Genomic DNA, 14874 nt, shown 5'->3' with positions numbered 1-14874 from the left:
GGTGTAATATCTCCCAAGTTTTGGTGCTGTGTAAAAATAATCTTTCCACCCTCATGTGTAATCTGTACGTATGTAATACTGCAGGTCAAGGCTGATAATTAACCCATGATGACTGAAACACAGCAATTAGAGTCATGCTCATGTGACAAATCACAATGACAGATGCTTAAATGCATTCCTCCGTCCTGGTCAGCCCCAGACCACCATTACCTGCAATGTAGATTAAAGTCAAGTGCACATCCTGTTTCTGTTTAAATTAGGCGCAGGAGGAACCTACGAATTTAAAGGATCAGCACAGGATAACGAAGAAAAGACAATTTTGATGTCAAGAGAAAGCTCAAGATGCTGCTGACAGTCACTTCTGTGGGTTTTTAATCATGACAGCAGCAACACAAATAGACACAGACGTCTCAAACAGCTCCAAAGGTTACTTGTAATATGGAGAAATGTTAACAGTTACAAATAATTATGTGTTTCTAAGGTTTGACTGTGATTAGCTTATTTAATAAACCTAAACTTGTTAGCTAGAGCTATTTTGCTAACTTTCTTACTATGAGCCTGAACACATCTTACACAAAGGCCTAAATTGCTACTTGCACATCCACTGCATCTACAAGAAAGGAAGGGTACTCTGGGATCATCCTGAAGTAAAATTCATAATAATTCCAAAATAATTCCAAAGACCAATTGAGCATTCAGAGGTATGCATCAACATCAACGACTGGGTGACCATTTTTGATCACAAGACAATTGCACAACCTGTCTCCAAATTGCTATAGTGTTATATCACCGTCACCAAAGTCAGCCTGAAACTAGCAACTGACTGCAATGGTTGGCTACCTGACGCCTGACTTCAAAACAACCATTTCAAAGGCAACAAAATTGCATGTTCACTGCACATTGTGGCAAAATATTTGACAATGCTCTGATCTCCATCCACGACTTTACCAAGTGTGTCTGTTGCATATAAGAAGGAAGTAGACTCAAAGGTCTGTAAAGTAAATCAAAATGGGAAGTGCCTTAAACATGCTTATCTTCTAATAGCCAGTAAAGGGTGAATCTTCTGGTTTCAAAGGGAACTCTGTACATAGGTCTGTAAGAAAATTACCAAACCTTTCACCATACTCTTCTTTCTTAATTTATGATGGTAGTAAAAATCTTTCGATGAGTTTACAGTCTCAGTCATTTATTTATTTTTGGTGGTATTTAGGTCATTATACTCCCATTTAGAGTGAAATAATGCTAAATGTTACCTTGGTTACCTTTCTTTCGGACAAGTGACTACTATCACATTAAAATGGAGCATCCTCAGCATCCCCAAAAAGAAAAGACGAAACAAATAAACAATTTCAAAGATTTTTATGCAATGAATGTACATAAAGCTGAGTGTCCCCAAACAATTCAGAGAAGCAGAATATATTAATTAAAGTAGCTTTATAAAGAAATTTACAAAATAGGTTTATGTTACATTTTATTTATTGATTTATTGATTTATTTATTTTTTCAATTTTACGTGTGATTTTCTATTTGGCTCTGCAAAGAACTCTGTAATTATGTTTTGCCCTACAAATAAAAGAATATTATTATTATTATCATTAGCTGCGAACTTATAAAGGTGCTGCCCTGTGTGTTCAGGTCTAAGTGGAGCAGGTCCTCAGTAGATAAAGCAGAACACAGTGAACGCCTGATGAAGAGGGACAGTGAAGTGTGTTGGTCAGGAATGAGCCTATCTCTCTACAAGACCCCTCTGAACAGCAAGGGAGGGAGTGTGTTATTGAATACTGTTGTTGGCCCTTTGTTAAATTACTACTTAATTTCTTTTCCATCATCATAACCATTTGTTTTCCTTACAGGCTGGAGATAGGGGGTGAAATCAGGCACTATGGTGGAGAAAGAGGGAGCACACAGACTTCTTTTCTTTCTCACCCTGAATCTGTTGGTCTTTAGTGCTTCAGTGACAATCACATCAGGGCTTTCACATCTTAGATGATTTCTACCATTGGTCATATTTGACACCTCGTCCTCCTCGGCTACTGCACTCAACAAACCCTCTTTTCCACATTTCTTCCCACTGCGCACCTGAATCTGTTCTTTAACTTCTGTTCTCTCTATCAACCTTATTTCCTGTATTTTTCAAAAATCTTGGATTGTCTACATTGTTTACATAATAATATCTGCCACTTGATCCAATTCATTCAATCCTGAAACACTAACAAGTGCTACCATCATGGCCACATGTTCTTCTGATTTTTCTCATTCTCTGACTTTTCATCTAGCACAATTTATTCAGTAACAGTAGACTCTCAGTAACAGGATCACGAGTCACAACTTTTCTAATAATTATATATTGATTCAAAACAGTGCTCTGCAATCTAAATTTTTGACCCATCCATTCAGATATCTAACAGATACTGTAGTAAAACAAACATTCTCACATCTAAAACCCATTCACTCCACCTCAACCGATCCCTTGCCCTAACCCTCCTCCTTTCTCTAGCTGCCCTTGAGCTTTTCTATTACCGCATGGAAAGCACCTCGCAGCCCCTGACAAGCGCAGCGGATCGACACTAAATCAGAAATCAGTGCCAGCCACAGATCTGAGCCACCATGAAGGTCACAGGCCCTACACTGCGTGTCGTCTCAATTGGGGGAGCAGGAGCAGACTCAGCTAGGGGTGCGCGTGTGTGTGTGTGTATGTGTGTGTTAACAGGGAATACACTCAAAGAAAGAGATTGTAAAGCTGAGGAAGAAGGTTTGGTTGAAGAGAAGGTCAGCATTATTGCAGAAGTCGATGAAGGAAAAAAAAATAAACAAGAGGAAGAGAGGAAACTGTGGGCAGAAAATGCTGAACTGACCCATCTGTATATAAAAAAAAAGAATTACATCATAATTTTTTTATACAAAAGGAAACAACTGATTAAAAAAAAGGATTTTCCTCACTAGTAGAGTTTTGAGACTTCTTCTGATCTTGTGTTATTGTTACACACTGCCATCTAGTTGTACGAAGAGGAATGACGCTCATTTAAAGATCTGACCTGATTCCAAAATGTGTTTTAGCAATCTTGAATGTTTGAGCTTCATTGTGCAGACTGATGAATGTAAATAATTTGATAGTACTAGGCTGTTTTCATGTATATCTGCAGAATATTTCTTAAAGTGGAGCATAAAAAGCTTCATTTTTGAGTAATAACTGTTTAAAATATTAAAAAAAAATACATCCAGCTTTCCCAGATTAGACTGTTTCCCTCATTTTCTCAACAGCAAGTAATTTTTGCTGTGGATTTGCAGGCCTTGCATCTGACTCGCCTATGTACCAAAAAGGCAACCTGGGTTTTATTGGTTATATTTAACTAAATCTGCTTATATCGCTACTGAGCTTAAAAGTGCACTGAGACCCAGGTTTGGTGTGACCAACATAAAAAAGTGATTTCACTTTTGACTGAAATTCAACATGTGTTACCTTTGTAACAGGATTCATTGAGGTTGTTCCAAAGACTGACCTTGCTCAAGACCAGATTTCTGTCAGTCCCTGTTCGAGACGGAAATTCATAAATGAGAATCTCAAAGTAAAAAACAAAACAACAACAACAACAACAAAACAACCCCTCCGGATTAAGTTGTTTTTGGTTTCTACAGGTCCACTGCTATTTCTATCAAGATCTATGCTTTCAACGTGTGTAGCTTATTATTTTATCATTAATTGCATTTATGTCGTTATTTATTTATATCGCCCAATTGTTAATTCAGTATTTTTATTATTATTATTAATACATTTCAAGCTTTAATGTAACATTATGCTGAAAAGTAAAGCAATTTCGGAGTGCAGATTTATTAGTTTTAAATAGGCATGGGCAGATTATTTTAAGCAAAACACACAAACGAATACAAACACTGCCTGAGTGGATGCTGGGTTCAGTTTTCCAAGTGTCGCAAAAGTCCATGAAATCATTAAAATGCGCAGCGGTCTAAATATATTTACTTCCCAATTATCATTCGACTTCAGTGAATCGTGTCCATGCAAAGCTTCCGTAGTGCGAGTCACATGAATGGTTTGTTGTGGTCGTGACTGAAAACCTTTTGAAACATGTAGCTGAAAACTGCAGTATTAACGTGACTCTCTCAGTTCTGGCGAAATTAAATTATCTGTCCAACAAACCGAAGCGTTACCCGCCGAAGCTTCCTCACAGTGAAAACGGCGAGAGGCTGTTTCTGTGTGACGCTGGGGACTTTTCAGATAGAGAAGCTTGTAACGTTAGCTAGCTGCTTTGTTGTGCTTTGAGTTTTGGGTTCGTGTTCAGAGAAGCGTTTGTAAAAACTGGCTTTACTGTGTTTGACCGGCTGACGTCATGCTCCGGTGGATTCTCGGTGGTCGGGAAGCTCAGAGCTCAGCGGAGGTAAGCTGAGCCTGGGAGCTCGTGTTTGCAGCATACCTTGTTTGGAAATGTATGTGATGATTTTATGAGTCTACCTGTGTAACTTATGGAAATATGCTGTAATTTGTCCCATAAACGCTCCTCTCCTCCAAAGACTCATGTATTCCAAAGCAGATTGTACCTCCATGTTCAGGAAGCCTGTCTCAGTATGTGATATAAATATCCACTAAATACAGGCATAAACACTCACCGGTCACTTTGCTAGTTACACATTGCTAGTACTGGGTTGGACACCCTTTTACCTTTGTAGTGGTCACACACAGTTGCTGCCATCTTCCATTCCTTCACATCCCAATCCCATGGTAGACTGGGATTTGGTGACTGGAGACCATATGAGCACAGGAGCTCATTGTCATGTAAAAGAGACCATCTTAATGTGATCTGAGCTTTGTAACATGTTGTGTTCTGATGGAAGCAATCATCGGAAGATGTGTTCACTGGGGCCATGAAAAGATGGACATGGTCAGCAACAATACTCTGATAGGATTTGATGTTTAACTGTTGATCACTTGATACTGAGGAACCCAAAGTGTGCCAAAAAACTATCCCCGACACCGCATCTCTGTGAAGGTTCACAGTCATCCAGGTCATCCAGGCTCTTTTGACTATCCCCAGACCATTTTATCACCACCAGACAGAACTATTCCATGCTTTCAAGTTTTGTTTTGTTTTTTAACTCCCAAATTCTGACTTTACGATCCAAATTTTAAAGCAGAAATGGAGACTTATCAGACTGGGCAACATTTCATATCTGCTTCAAGGTTTGGTGTGTTGTGTCTTCAGAGGTGCTCTTCTACACGCCTTGGCTGTAATAAATGGTTGTTGGATTTGCTTTTATCCCCATTTTAGGTCAAAGCAGTCTGGCTGTTCTCCTTTGATCTCTGACTTTTTCACTGCTGTTCACTAGAAATTTTCTCATTGGACATTTCTCTGTAAACCCTAAAGATGGCTGTGCAGGAAAATCCCAGTAGATCAGCAGTTTCTGAAATAGTCAGACCAGCATGTCCGGCACTCCACGTTCACTCACTTAAATCACTTTTCTTCATCCTTCGCATGCTGAGTTCGAACTTCAGCAGGTTGTTTTTACCAAGTCCACCTGCTAATGAATGCACTGAACTGCTGCCATGTCAATGATTTATTCTGTATTTACTTTAACAATCCGTTAAAAAAGCAGTTAATAATAATAATAATAATAATAATAATAAAGTGATAAAGTGTTTTTTTGTTATTTTCAGTTTGATAAAAGACAGATAATTTCCTTGTTACTAAACTCAATGCTCAAAATATTTTATGCTGGCTTTATTCTCAAAGTAAGGCCAATATCAGAGATGTAGTATTTTAACATGGTGGTGTCAGACCATGCTTATACTTTGTGGACAGGACATAGACTGAAATGTATGATGGTTGCTGAGAAGCCCACTTACATTATGAAGTAGAACATGAATTACCTATATAATATGTATATCGCTAGCTATTCCAAAACAGTTTAGCCTATAAAACATAGGCCTTATCAGCTGTGTCAAAAAGGTATTTCAGGATAACAATGCAAAGTGCTTCCATAAGAAACCTGTAACAGGCACTAAATGTTAAGCACGTTCATGAGTAGTAACAATATCAGGGAAGTAATGAAACCCTCCACCCATCTTATTGTACATATGACAAAAAACTCCAACATATTGCCAGTTGGGATTTAAGTATGAGAAGCAAAACAACTCACTCTACAGAAAAAGTAACAATTGAACAGCTGGTATATTTGTCATGTTTTTGATATAAAATCAGAATGCAGCGATGGCTATTCTTTTTTTGTAAGATGGGTAAAGTAACAAAAACAAAAGTGAATAAAAATATAAATGCCAATTTGTATCCCTTAAAAATATATTTGCTTAGAAGTACAAGTTTGCTTTCCACTTCTTTCTTCCCGTACTCTTGTCTTCCCTATCTACTCTCAGCCTCAGGGCTGGGTGTACAGCACCGCGGCCTGTTTGTCTCACTGCTTTCCCTCTTGTGTCTGCAGAAAAGCCCTGTGCTGTGCATTGGAGAGGAACAGCCCAAAAACTGCTTCACTGAGCTGCAGGTGCTGAAAGGACATTTTGACATTGTTCGATTTCTGGTGCAGATTGATGACTTCAGGTAAGCCGACCGCAAACGGCCCCCTCTCCCCTTCCCCAACCCTCCCTCTCGCCTCTCCTGCCCTCTCTTATCTCTCTTTCCCTCTATAACCTCTCTCCTCTCTACCCTTGGCTGGCCTCCATCCCACTATGATTGACAGGAGATCCTCACCTACAACAAACTTACAGAGCATGACAGGAGCCCAATCATCACCACTATGTGATGGTGTGTGCATGGTACAGTATAACCAAAGCCTTTTAATACTGTCCGTACACACACACACACACACACACACACACATATAAAGGTTTGCACCTGCTCTCCTCGTTTGCGCTGTATTGTGGAAGCATGCTACACACTGGGATGGCAGAGTGGACCTGCATAAGTGTAAGATTGGGATTTATACCCGACCTAAGTGTGTGTGTATGTCAGGGTGGAGGGGGGGTTGCTTTACGCCTGGTCTCCTCCAGTAATCACCTCCTCCTTTGGGTCTCGTCCTCTCTGCTCACAGGTCCACAGTTGGGGGCAAAGGCCAGAAAATTCTCTCCAGATTGCTTTTGAAGTCTGAAAATGTATCCTCAACACTTCCTCTCTTCTCATTTTGTCTCTGTTTTATCCGCTCATCCTGTCTGTTGGTTTTGGGAACAGGCAGTTTGGATGGTTCAGGGTCAGAAAGCAAGTAACGCGATAAGCCCCAGGACAGATGTATTTTTTTTTTAACATTTCTCGGTGGAGATGAAGCTGCAGGAAATGATTCCTTGTATGAATAGGTTGTATCTGCAATTGACTAGTCGACCTGCTAAAGCAGAGTCCTGCCAGTCCTACAATTCTCAGCTGAGGGGCCAGTGTGACACAGGAGTCTAAATTCAAGAAATAACTCTTACCTTTCTTCTCATGTTACCCAGATGTGCCTCAGCAGGGGATGATGGCCTTGTTTTGGTGTGGAATGTTGAGGTAATATGCTGCCAGTTTTTTTTCTTTCTTTCTGCGTCTTGCGAAATTGCACACAGCACAGTGGGACTAATTGCTAATTGCTTTTATTTTTGCTTGTCCGATTGCTAGACTGGGGAGAGGCTGCAGGAGCTGAGAGGCCATTCTCAGCAGATAACAGCCATAACCACCATCACCTGCAAAAATGAAGTCACACTGAACACCTCGCTTATCACTGCCTCTTCAGACCGAAGCCTCAGTGTATCCTGAAACAATGCACACAAATGTACAGCAAGTGTTTCATGAGTAATTCATGACTTTGTGATTCAGGCTTGATTCTCCTTAATCCTGCATGTCAGCTGTGGGACCCTGATACAGGCAACAGGGTCCAGACCATTTCAGATCTTCATTCTTCTGTAAAGGTAGCAAAAAACACCTTTGAAATCCCTAAAAACACACACACACACACACATCTTGCATCTGTATTATCAGCTATTTATTTTTGGAAGTGAAAATGGAAAACTGTGTATACACAGTTTTAAAATGCGCTCCAATCCTGGATATACAAATAGTAAAATAATACCAAACTGCCCCACTGACATCTTCAACAGTGTTGTACAAATGTACTCATGATACAGCTTCAATTGCTGGATCAAACCATCCAATTGTCTCTGTCGCTGCCTTCTTGTGAGAATTGGATGAATCCAGAATCTCAGTTTCTTCCTTTTCTTCATTAGAAACGTCAGGATCTGCTCATCATCTCTTGATGTTGGCATTTTTTTCCTTAGTGCCTTTCTTAAGGATGAATTTTCCACCAAATTATTTTGGTGTATATAGAAATTAAAAATCTAAAACAATTAAAAAAAAAAAATCTAAAATGATATTTCACATCCTGATCCAGCTGTGTGTCTGTCTCAGTGTTTGCTGGTGCTCGAGCGACTGTGTGTGTGGCTCTCTGGTGGGGAAGAACTATGCGTGTGGAATAGAGACTTTCAGCTGCAGTGTCAGCGACCCAACCACAGTGATACTGGTGAGAAAAAAATGTCCGTCGCACAACCACATTTTTACTGTTACACCAACCGTGCTGGCCGCTGACGCTGATCAATGTTTTTGTGTTTTGACGTGTCGAAGGAATCACTGCTTTGATTGAACTGCCGAAGAACTACATAGCAGCTGCCATGGATAAAAAAATAAGTAAGAGCACAAAATATGGTGCGGATGAACAGATCAGTAGATTAAAAGTGTGTTATTTGAAACAAAATATTCCTTTGTCTTTGCAGTGATCTACAGCTTGACAGTTTCTGCTGATTCCTCTCTGTCAGTGGCTGAGATCCGCTGCCTCTCCGACCACCAGGATCAGATCCGAGCTCTTATCAACGTCAATGGTCAGTCTGAAACTCGGTGTGTCTGTTTGATTTTTAAGCTGCAAAGAGACTGCATTTTGAACCCACAGACCGTGTAAAAGGTGGATGTAGCTACTGAAGATCTGTTTCAAAGGCTTGAGATTAGCGTTTTCACCCTTTGTTATCTTGATTTAAAAACTAAAAAAACTAAAACGGGTCTGACAAAGATGTGCGTGTCTCACTGTTAAACTGCTTTCTCACTGGCTGTCGACTTTCCAATCACCAGCCGTTAGCTAATTAGTGGCCACAGATAATCCTCCTTGGTGAAACATAGTCCAAGATTTACAAAATAGACTTCACTTTTTATCCGAGATGGCCCAAAATGAGGAGCTGAGACCGTGAACTCATTTTTACAGAGTATTTAAATCGGTAAGCTCTTTTCCTGTAGAGTCTCTAGGACTGTTTGCAGCCACAGCCGCCATCACCTGGTCACCAGGTTTGATACATTTAGAAGCTATGTCAACACTTTATTCTCACTGTGTTTGTAGCCCTGGACTCATGCCTTTTCCTCTTGTGTTCTTCAGACGGGCTCTTCGCCAGCGGGTCCCATATGGGTGAGTTGATCTTATGGAATGCGACTGAGTGGAACCTCCTGGCCTATGAACACATTCTCTGGGAGGAGTCTCAAGACTACAATCAGACTGAAATACGAATGGGGGCTCCTAAACCCAGCGAGATGTCCATTCAGCACCTGACCACCAATGGAAATGTGAGGACAGGAAAGGGCAGGATGGGCTTGTATACTGGGAATACTCTGTTGTTTTATTGTCATTTAAAATGAGAACTTTCTGTTTGTGTGTTTTGTAGCTCATCCTTGCTGCTGTGGGCAGCGGTCTCTACGTCTACAGTGTTCAGACCAGAAGCGTGGTGGCCTACAGAAAGGTTGCCCACGACTCTAATGTGTTACACACCATGCTGCTGTCTGACTGGTAAGATCTTACACCTTTTCTAAGACTTCTTTTTTTTACCCTCTAGAACACACACGGGCAAAATACTTTCTGAAAGGAAAACTAAACAACCCACCTAAAAATCAATAGCTGTAGCTTGGGCAGTTTGCACATGCACTCCACGGTGATCTATGCTTACTTGAATACATTCATAAAAAAGAAACCCTCAGAGCTCACTCTCTGGTTAGTATTAACTTTTAAAGGAATACTTTTGTATTTTGTATGTATTCATTTGGTTTTTCTTTGTTCTTTTGAAAAGTACTTGAGCGGTTTGTAGTGTAGTAAAAATCAGATAAGGGTAGCATGATGGAGTTTCTTTCAACTTGAAAGAAAGGCAGATATGAAATGAGGTCAAATGTAAAAAATGAAAAATCTTTATGTGGTACTTCCTACATGCTGACCATAGACACTACAGTTGTAAGAATCATAGTGTCTAAGTTATACCTGCTGTTGGTTGTGGTTGGGGTGACCCTCCAACTCACAGCTCATCTTCATAACCGAACAACTGCAGATCAAGATGGTTGAGTTGGAGTTTGTCCAACTGAAGGATGAGAGTCTGGTGATTGCTATGACGGCAACGTGATTAGATTACTTGTGGGGAAACGTTAGACACAAAGGATCAGTGAAAGCTTAGTACAATTTACTCAACTTTCAAGAGGGAGTGAGACTGACTCTATAGTAACATGTTCATGTTAGAGTAACATGTTCATGAGCAGTGACTGTTAGCCAAATTAATTCAGAGAAGCAGGTCAGCACTGTAATGTTATTAAAGTCTGAGTTAGCCGCAAAATTAAAAACAGTCTCAGTCAGGTTCATAGGTCAGGACATATTTTACTTAATTCTTAAGAGCATGTACAGTACCAGTCAAAAGTTACTTTTATCTTACCAAAGTTTGCTGATTTTACTTCTTGTTTTTTGTCCATGGTTTTATACAGGGCACCAACCAATTCAATAAGTCTTATTGTATAAAGGATCTAAATGTGCAAAATAAGTAGTAACTACAACTTTGAAATAAATGCGGTGGAGTAAATCTCTGAAAGCTGCAGGTATGAAAGACTGGGCTTGTAGACAGTTTAAAAAGATATCTTCCAAATATAAAGATTATGGAAAACTAAACAAGCAGTCATACAGTCAGCTGATGTTTTATCTTGTTCTTAACATATTGTCTTGCTGTGTGAAACAAACTTGTGGTGGAGCTGAAATAATTGCTTTTCCTCTGAAGTTGTTGAACAGGTGTTTTGATAAAGGACACTTTAATGGAGTTACAGGTGCTCAAATCAACTCCAGGCTGAAATATTTTCTCTCTTTCACTGAGTCAACCCTCATGTAGTTCAGCTGTAGCGCCAATACTGCCTTCCTGCTGTTTTCATCCATAACACTAAGGGAAGCCTCATTATTCCTGGTTTATGTAATGTTGAACCCTCATAGACTGAATCTTAAGGCTTTGTTGGCTTCTGTGCCTTCTCTACTGTGAATCAAGCTTCTGTTTATTATCTAAACATTAGTAGATTTATGCCTACAAGACAAGACGGCCACATGATAAATATGTAGGGAGTCATATCTTTCACTGATAAAAGATTTTTTTGGACAGCCATGAACCAGTGCATTTTTAATCAAATTTAATAATTAATAGTTTTGTTTTCAATATAATTATCTAGCAGTAAATCAGCCTGCGACTATTATTCAAATAGCTGTTGCTATGCAGACAATCTGTGTGTGTATGTGTGTGACACTGCCTCTGTTTTAGTGAGCTGATGTCCTGCTCTGAAGATGGCAGTGTGAGGATGTGGGAGATCCAAGACTTGCCTTTGCCGGCTGAACCAGCTTCTTCAGGTGAGACACACACACACACACACACACACACACACACACACTGCTAAAACTAGATTCCCCATGATCTATTACTTACTTATGAATAATTATGACTGGAAACTTTAAAGACTGAGGAATGTGTGTGTGGAGGTGGGAGTGCTGTAATGTTGGCCAGACGTGGTATTGTGTATATGAAATAAAAGTGGTGTGTAGCAGGTTAGCACAAGTCAGTGTTCCTGTCACATCATTATTATGACATTTAGAGCAGACCTATTAGTTACTATTCTGACAGTCATGGTAATGCTGTTTTTAGCCTATCCTGTCATCTGTCATCTCTACCCGTAAACACAGAAAATACATTTTTAACAGCAATATCATCAGCAACAAGTACAGTTTCCTTGGGTATCCTGTAACAGTAATTTTCTGTCCACGCGACAGGGTTCTTTGGGATGTGGAGTTTTGGCCGTTCAAACAAACAATCTGGGCCTCCTTCAAAGAAGGTTATAGACATTCCCAACATTAGGATGCTAGAGTTGACTGGAGATCTGATTGGACACTCAGGAGCAGTCCAGGTACATAAGGCTTAAACTAAAGTTCTTTCTTATAATTATGTAATGCCAGGGCTGCAGTAATGTCTTTTGGACTTATTTCAGATGTTCGTAAGTTTCACGGAGAAAGGTTTGGTTACATGCTCGGCGGACCACCTGCTCATTCTGTGGAAGAACGGAGAAAGACAGTCTCGTCTCCGCAGCCTGGCCCTTTTCCAGAAATTGGAGGAGAGGGGAGGACTTTGACATTTATGTCACTCGCTTTAAAAAAAAGTTGGGAGGTTGATGCTTAATGGTGTTCACAAATGATTTAAATGTTAGTGTAATGGTTGGTGTTTACATTTATTCACTTTGCCTTTGGACTGAAGATGTGTATTACCTTAAATTCTATAAACTGTCTGTAAATACCTCATCTTCCAAATGTAACAGTACTTTTGTTTCCACACTGGAGTGTTTGAGCACTGTGATGCTGACATAAGTCATTTTGTACCAAACACAGTCTGTTATGGTTTTACATTAGTACAGCCCAATTCAATTCCTGCTCAGGCTTTACTGTAGATATACATTTGTGCCTCTTCATGTTGTGTAGGTCTGCTTCCATGTGCCAAGAAGCACTGTTGTGATCATCTAGCAGTGCAATGAGAGGAAGGTTCAGCAGCTTATACGTGTAATCATTTGCACTATTGCTGTTTTTGTGTGTTTGTTTGGTTTTTTAATATAGTTTGACAATATGCTTTGTGTTTTTGAGAGTTATGAGAATGACAGTGCTTTAGCAGTGGCATCATTCGATAATGCTTGTATTTTTCAAAAATATTTTCCACACTATACATTATCACTTTTTAATTATTGCCATGATTATACAGTGTGTCTGGAAAGTATTTGCAGAACAGGTTCCACATGTTTTTCCTGTTACAGCCTTATTCCAGAATAAATTGAATTAATTTTTACTTAAAATTCCACACATACTACCCCATAATGAGTGAAAAGAGTTGAAATTCTTGTGAATCTATGGAAACCAAAAAATGAAAATATAAGATTTATATAAGTATTCATGGCCTTTACCTCAGAAACTGGTATCGATGAAGAGATTGGGGGAAAAAAGAAACATATCTGCAGCATTAAAGGTCACAGTGAGCTCAGTGGCCTCCATCAACCATGAATGGAAGACATTTGGAACCACCAGAACTCTTCCAAGAGTTGGCTGCCTGGCCAGTCTCAGCAATAGTCAGGGAGTTCACCAACAACCCAATGGCCACTGACAGAAATCCAGCGTTGCTCTATGGAGAGAGGAAAACTTTCCGGAAGGACAAGTATTTTTGCTGCACTCTACCCAGGCCTGTATGATACAGTGACCAGTGGAAGTGATTGCTTAGTAAAAGCCACATGATAGTTCAGCTGGAGTTTGCCAAAAGGTACCTGAAGTGCTATCAGATGGGAGCCCTTCCTTTTTATCAGATGAGAAACAAAATTCTCCGGTCTGATGAAACACAGATTGCACTCTTTGGCCTGAATGCTAAGCATCATGTCTGGAGCATCAGGTCTTTTAGTTGCCCAACCAGAGTCCAGACCGGAACCCAAACATCTCTGGAGAGATCTGAAAATATCTGTGCGCCAACGCTCCCAACCAACATGATGGAGCTGCAGAGGTGCTGCAAAGAAGAAAAAAGAATGACAGAAACTTCCCCCAAAAAGGTGTGCCAAGCCTGTAAGGTCACACTCAGAAATACTTGTGGGTGTCAAAGACTTTTAAGCATTTTTTTCATTTGTCATTAAGGGGTGTTGTGTGTTAAATTATGTATGAAAATTAATATTATCCATGTTGGAATATGGCTGTTTCATGTGGAACAGATTAAGATGCTATTATTACTTTCCAGATGGACTGTAATATATATAAAATACAGAACTGGCACATTATTGCACTGATGGACTGATGGACATCAGTTTTATTGATGAGAGGAAAATTTGCAATTGATGAAGGATTTTCTTAAAATATAACAAGCTGTTATACAATCTGCTTCTGGCTCAGTAGATTCAAAGCAAAGTGTTCTGTCACTGGCTGTAGTCGAATGTAACTGAGCTCATCATATTCTGCTTCTTACTGCTCATGGAAAAGACTGTCTGACATTTAAATCTGAAATATTTAAATTGTCTGTGTGAATAGAAATCTTTATCGTATACTAGCAAAAATATCTTCTCATAGTCAGTGATAGCAGCTATGAAACATTCAGAGGTGGAACTGCTTTTCAAGTCACCTTGAAAAACAGCAGGAGCACATAACATCCACAATAACATCCACAATAAAAATGTATGAAAGCAAAATATGTAGAAAGCTAAAGCAAAAATAATATTGGCTTTAAAAATCTCGTAGTTGTACAAAACATAGGAAAAAGTCTTGGGAGCATCATCACCGACTCAGAACTGTAGCATAAAAGTGTGTATCACCTCTAGAACACCACTAGATGGAAGTCAAAACATAGAAATCCCCCCCACTGGAAAAAAGAGGCCAAATGTCTTCAGCGTGAATTTTGGTTGCAGAATTCAAGCCGAAGTAAAACTGCTTAATCAAAAACCACGAACGAGAGAGAGATGCTGACTCTGCAGCTCCTTCACACCTTTGTCAGCCCAATGTGGGCTTTATTTAATCAACACGTCAACTAAAGGACTTGATGCACTGCATCCTGATCACAACATG

General features: G+C 39.7%; 1 protein-coding gene across 1 annotated transcript; it reads left to right on the top strand.

Moving 5' to 3' along the window:
* The first annotated feature begins 4012 nt into the window (after positions 1-4012).
* On the top strand, positions 4013-14327 carry wdr41 (WD repeat domain 41). Its single transcript, XM_026173153.1, has 13 exons — positions 4013-4394; positions 6448-6563; positions 7448-7496; positions 7605-7733; positions 7832-7894; positions 8391-8502; positions 8604-8666; positions 8753-8857; positions 9400-9584; positions 9683-9804; positions 11570-11655; positions 12073-12206; positions 12288-14327. The coding sequence occupies exons 1-13, from the start codon at positions 4347-4349 to the stop codon at positions 12426-12428; spliced, it is 1353 nt and encodes a 450-aa protein (XP_026028938.1). The 5' UTR covers positions 4013-4346; the 3' UTR covers positions 12429-14327.
* The last annotated feature ends 547 nt before the right edge of the window (positions 14328-14874 follow it).

The sequence above is a fragment of the Astatotilapia calliptera genome, chromosome 7, assembly GCF_900246225.1.
Source record: "Astatotilapia calliptera chromosome 7, fAstCal1.2, whole genome shotgun sequence".
In the NCBI taxonomy this organism is placed as follows: domain Eukaryota; kingdom Metazoa; phylum Chordata; class Actinopteri; order Cichliformes; family Cichlidae; genus Astatotilapia; species Astatotilapia calliptera.
This window is presented reverse-complemented; position numbering and strand designations above follow the sequence as displayed.

What these genes read in the sequence shown, in the direction of transcription:
- wdr41 (XM_026173153.1), top strand. Translation starts at nt 4,347, where the DNA reads ATGCTCCGGTGGATTCTCGGTGGTCGGGAAGCTCAGAGCTCAGCGGAG. An exon ending in AGCTCTTATCAACGTCAATG is followed by an intron (nt 8,858 to 9,399) that starts GTCAGTCTGAAA and finishes TGTGTTCTTCAG; the next exon opens with ACGGGCTCTTCGCCAGCGGG. An exon ending in ACCTGACCACCAATGGAAAT is followed by an intron (nt 9,585 to 9,682) that starts GTGAGGACAGGA and finishes TGTGTTTTGTAG; the next exon opens with CTCATCCTTGCTGCTGTGGG.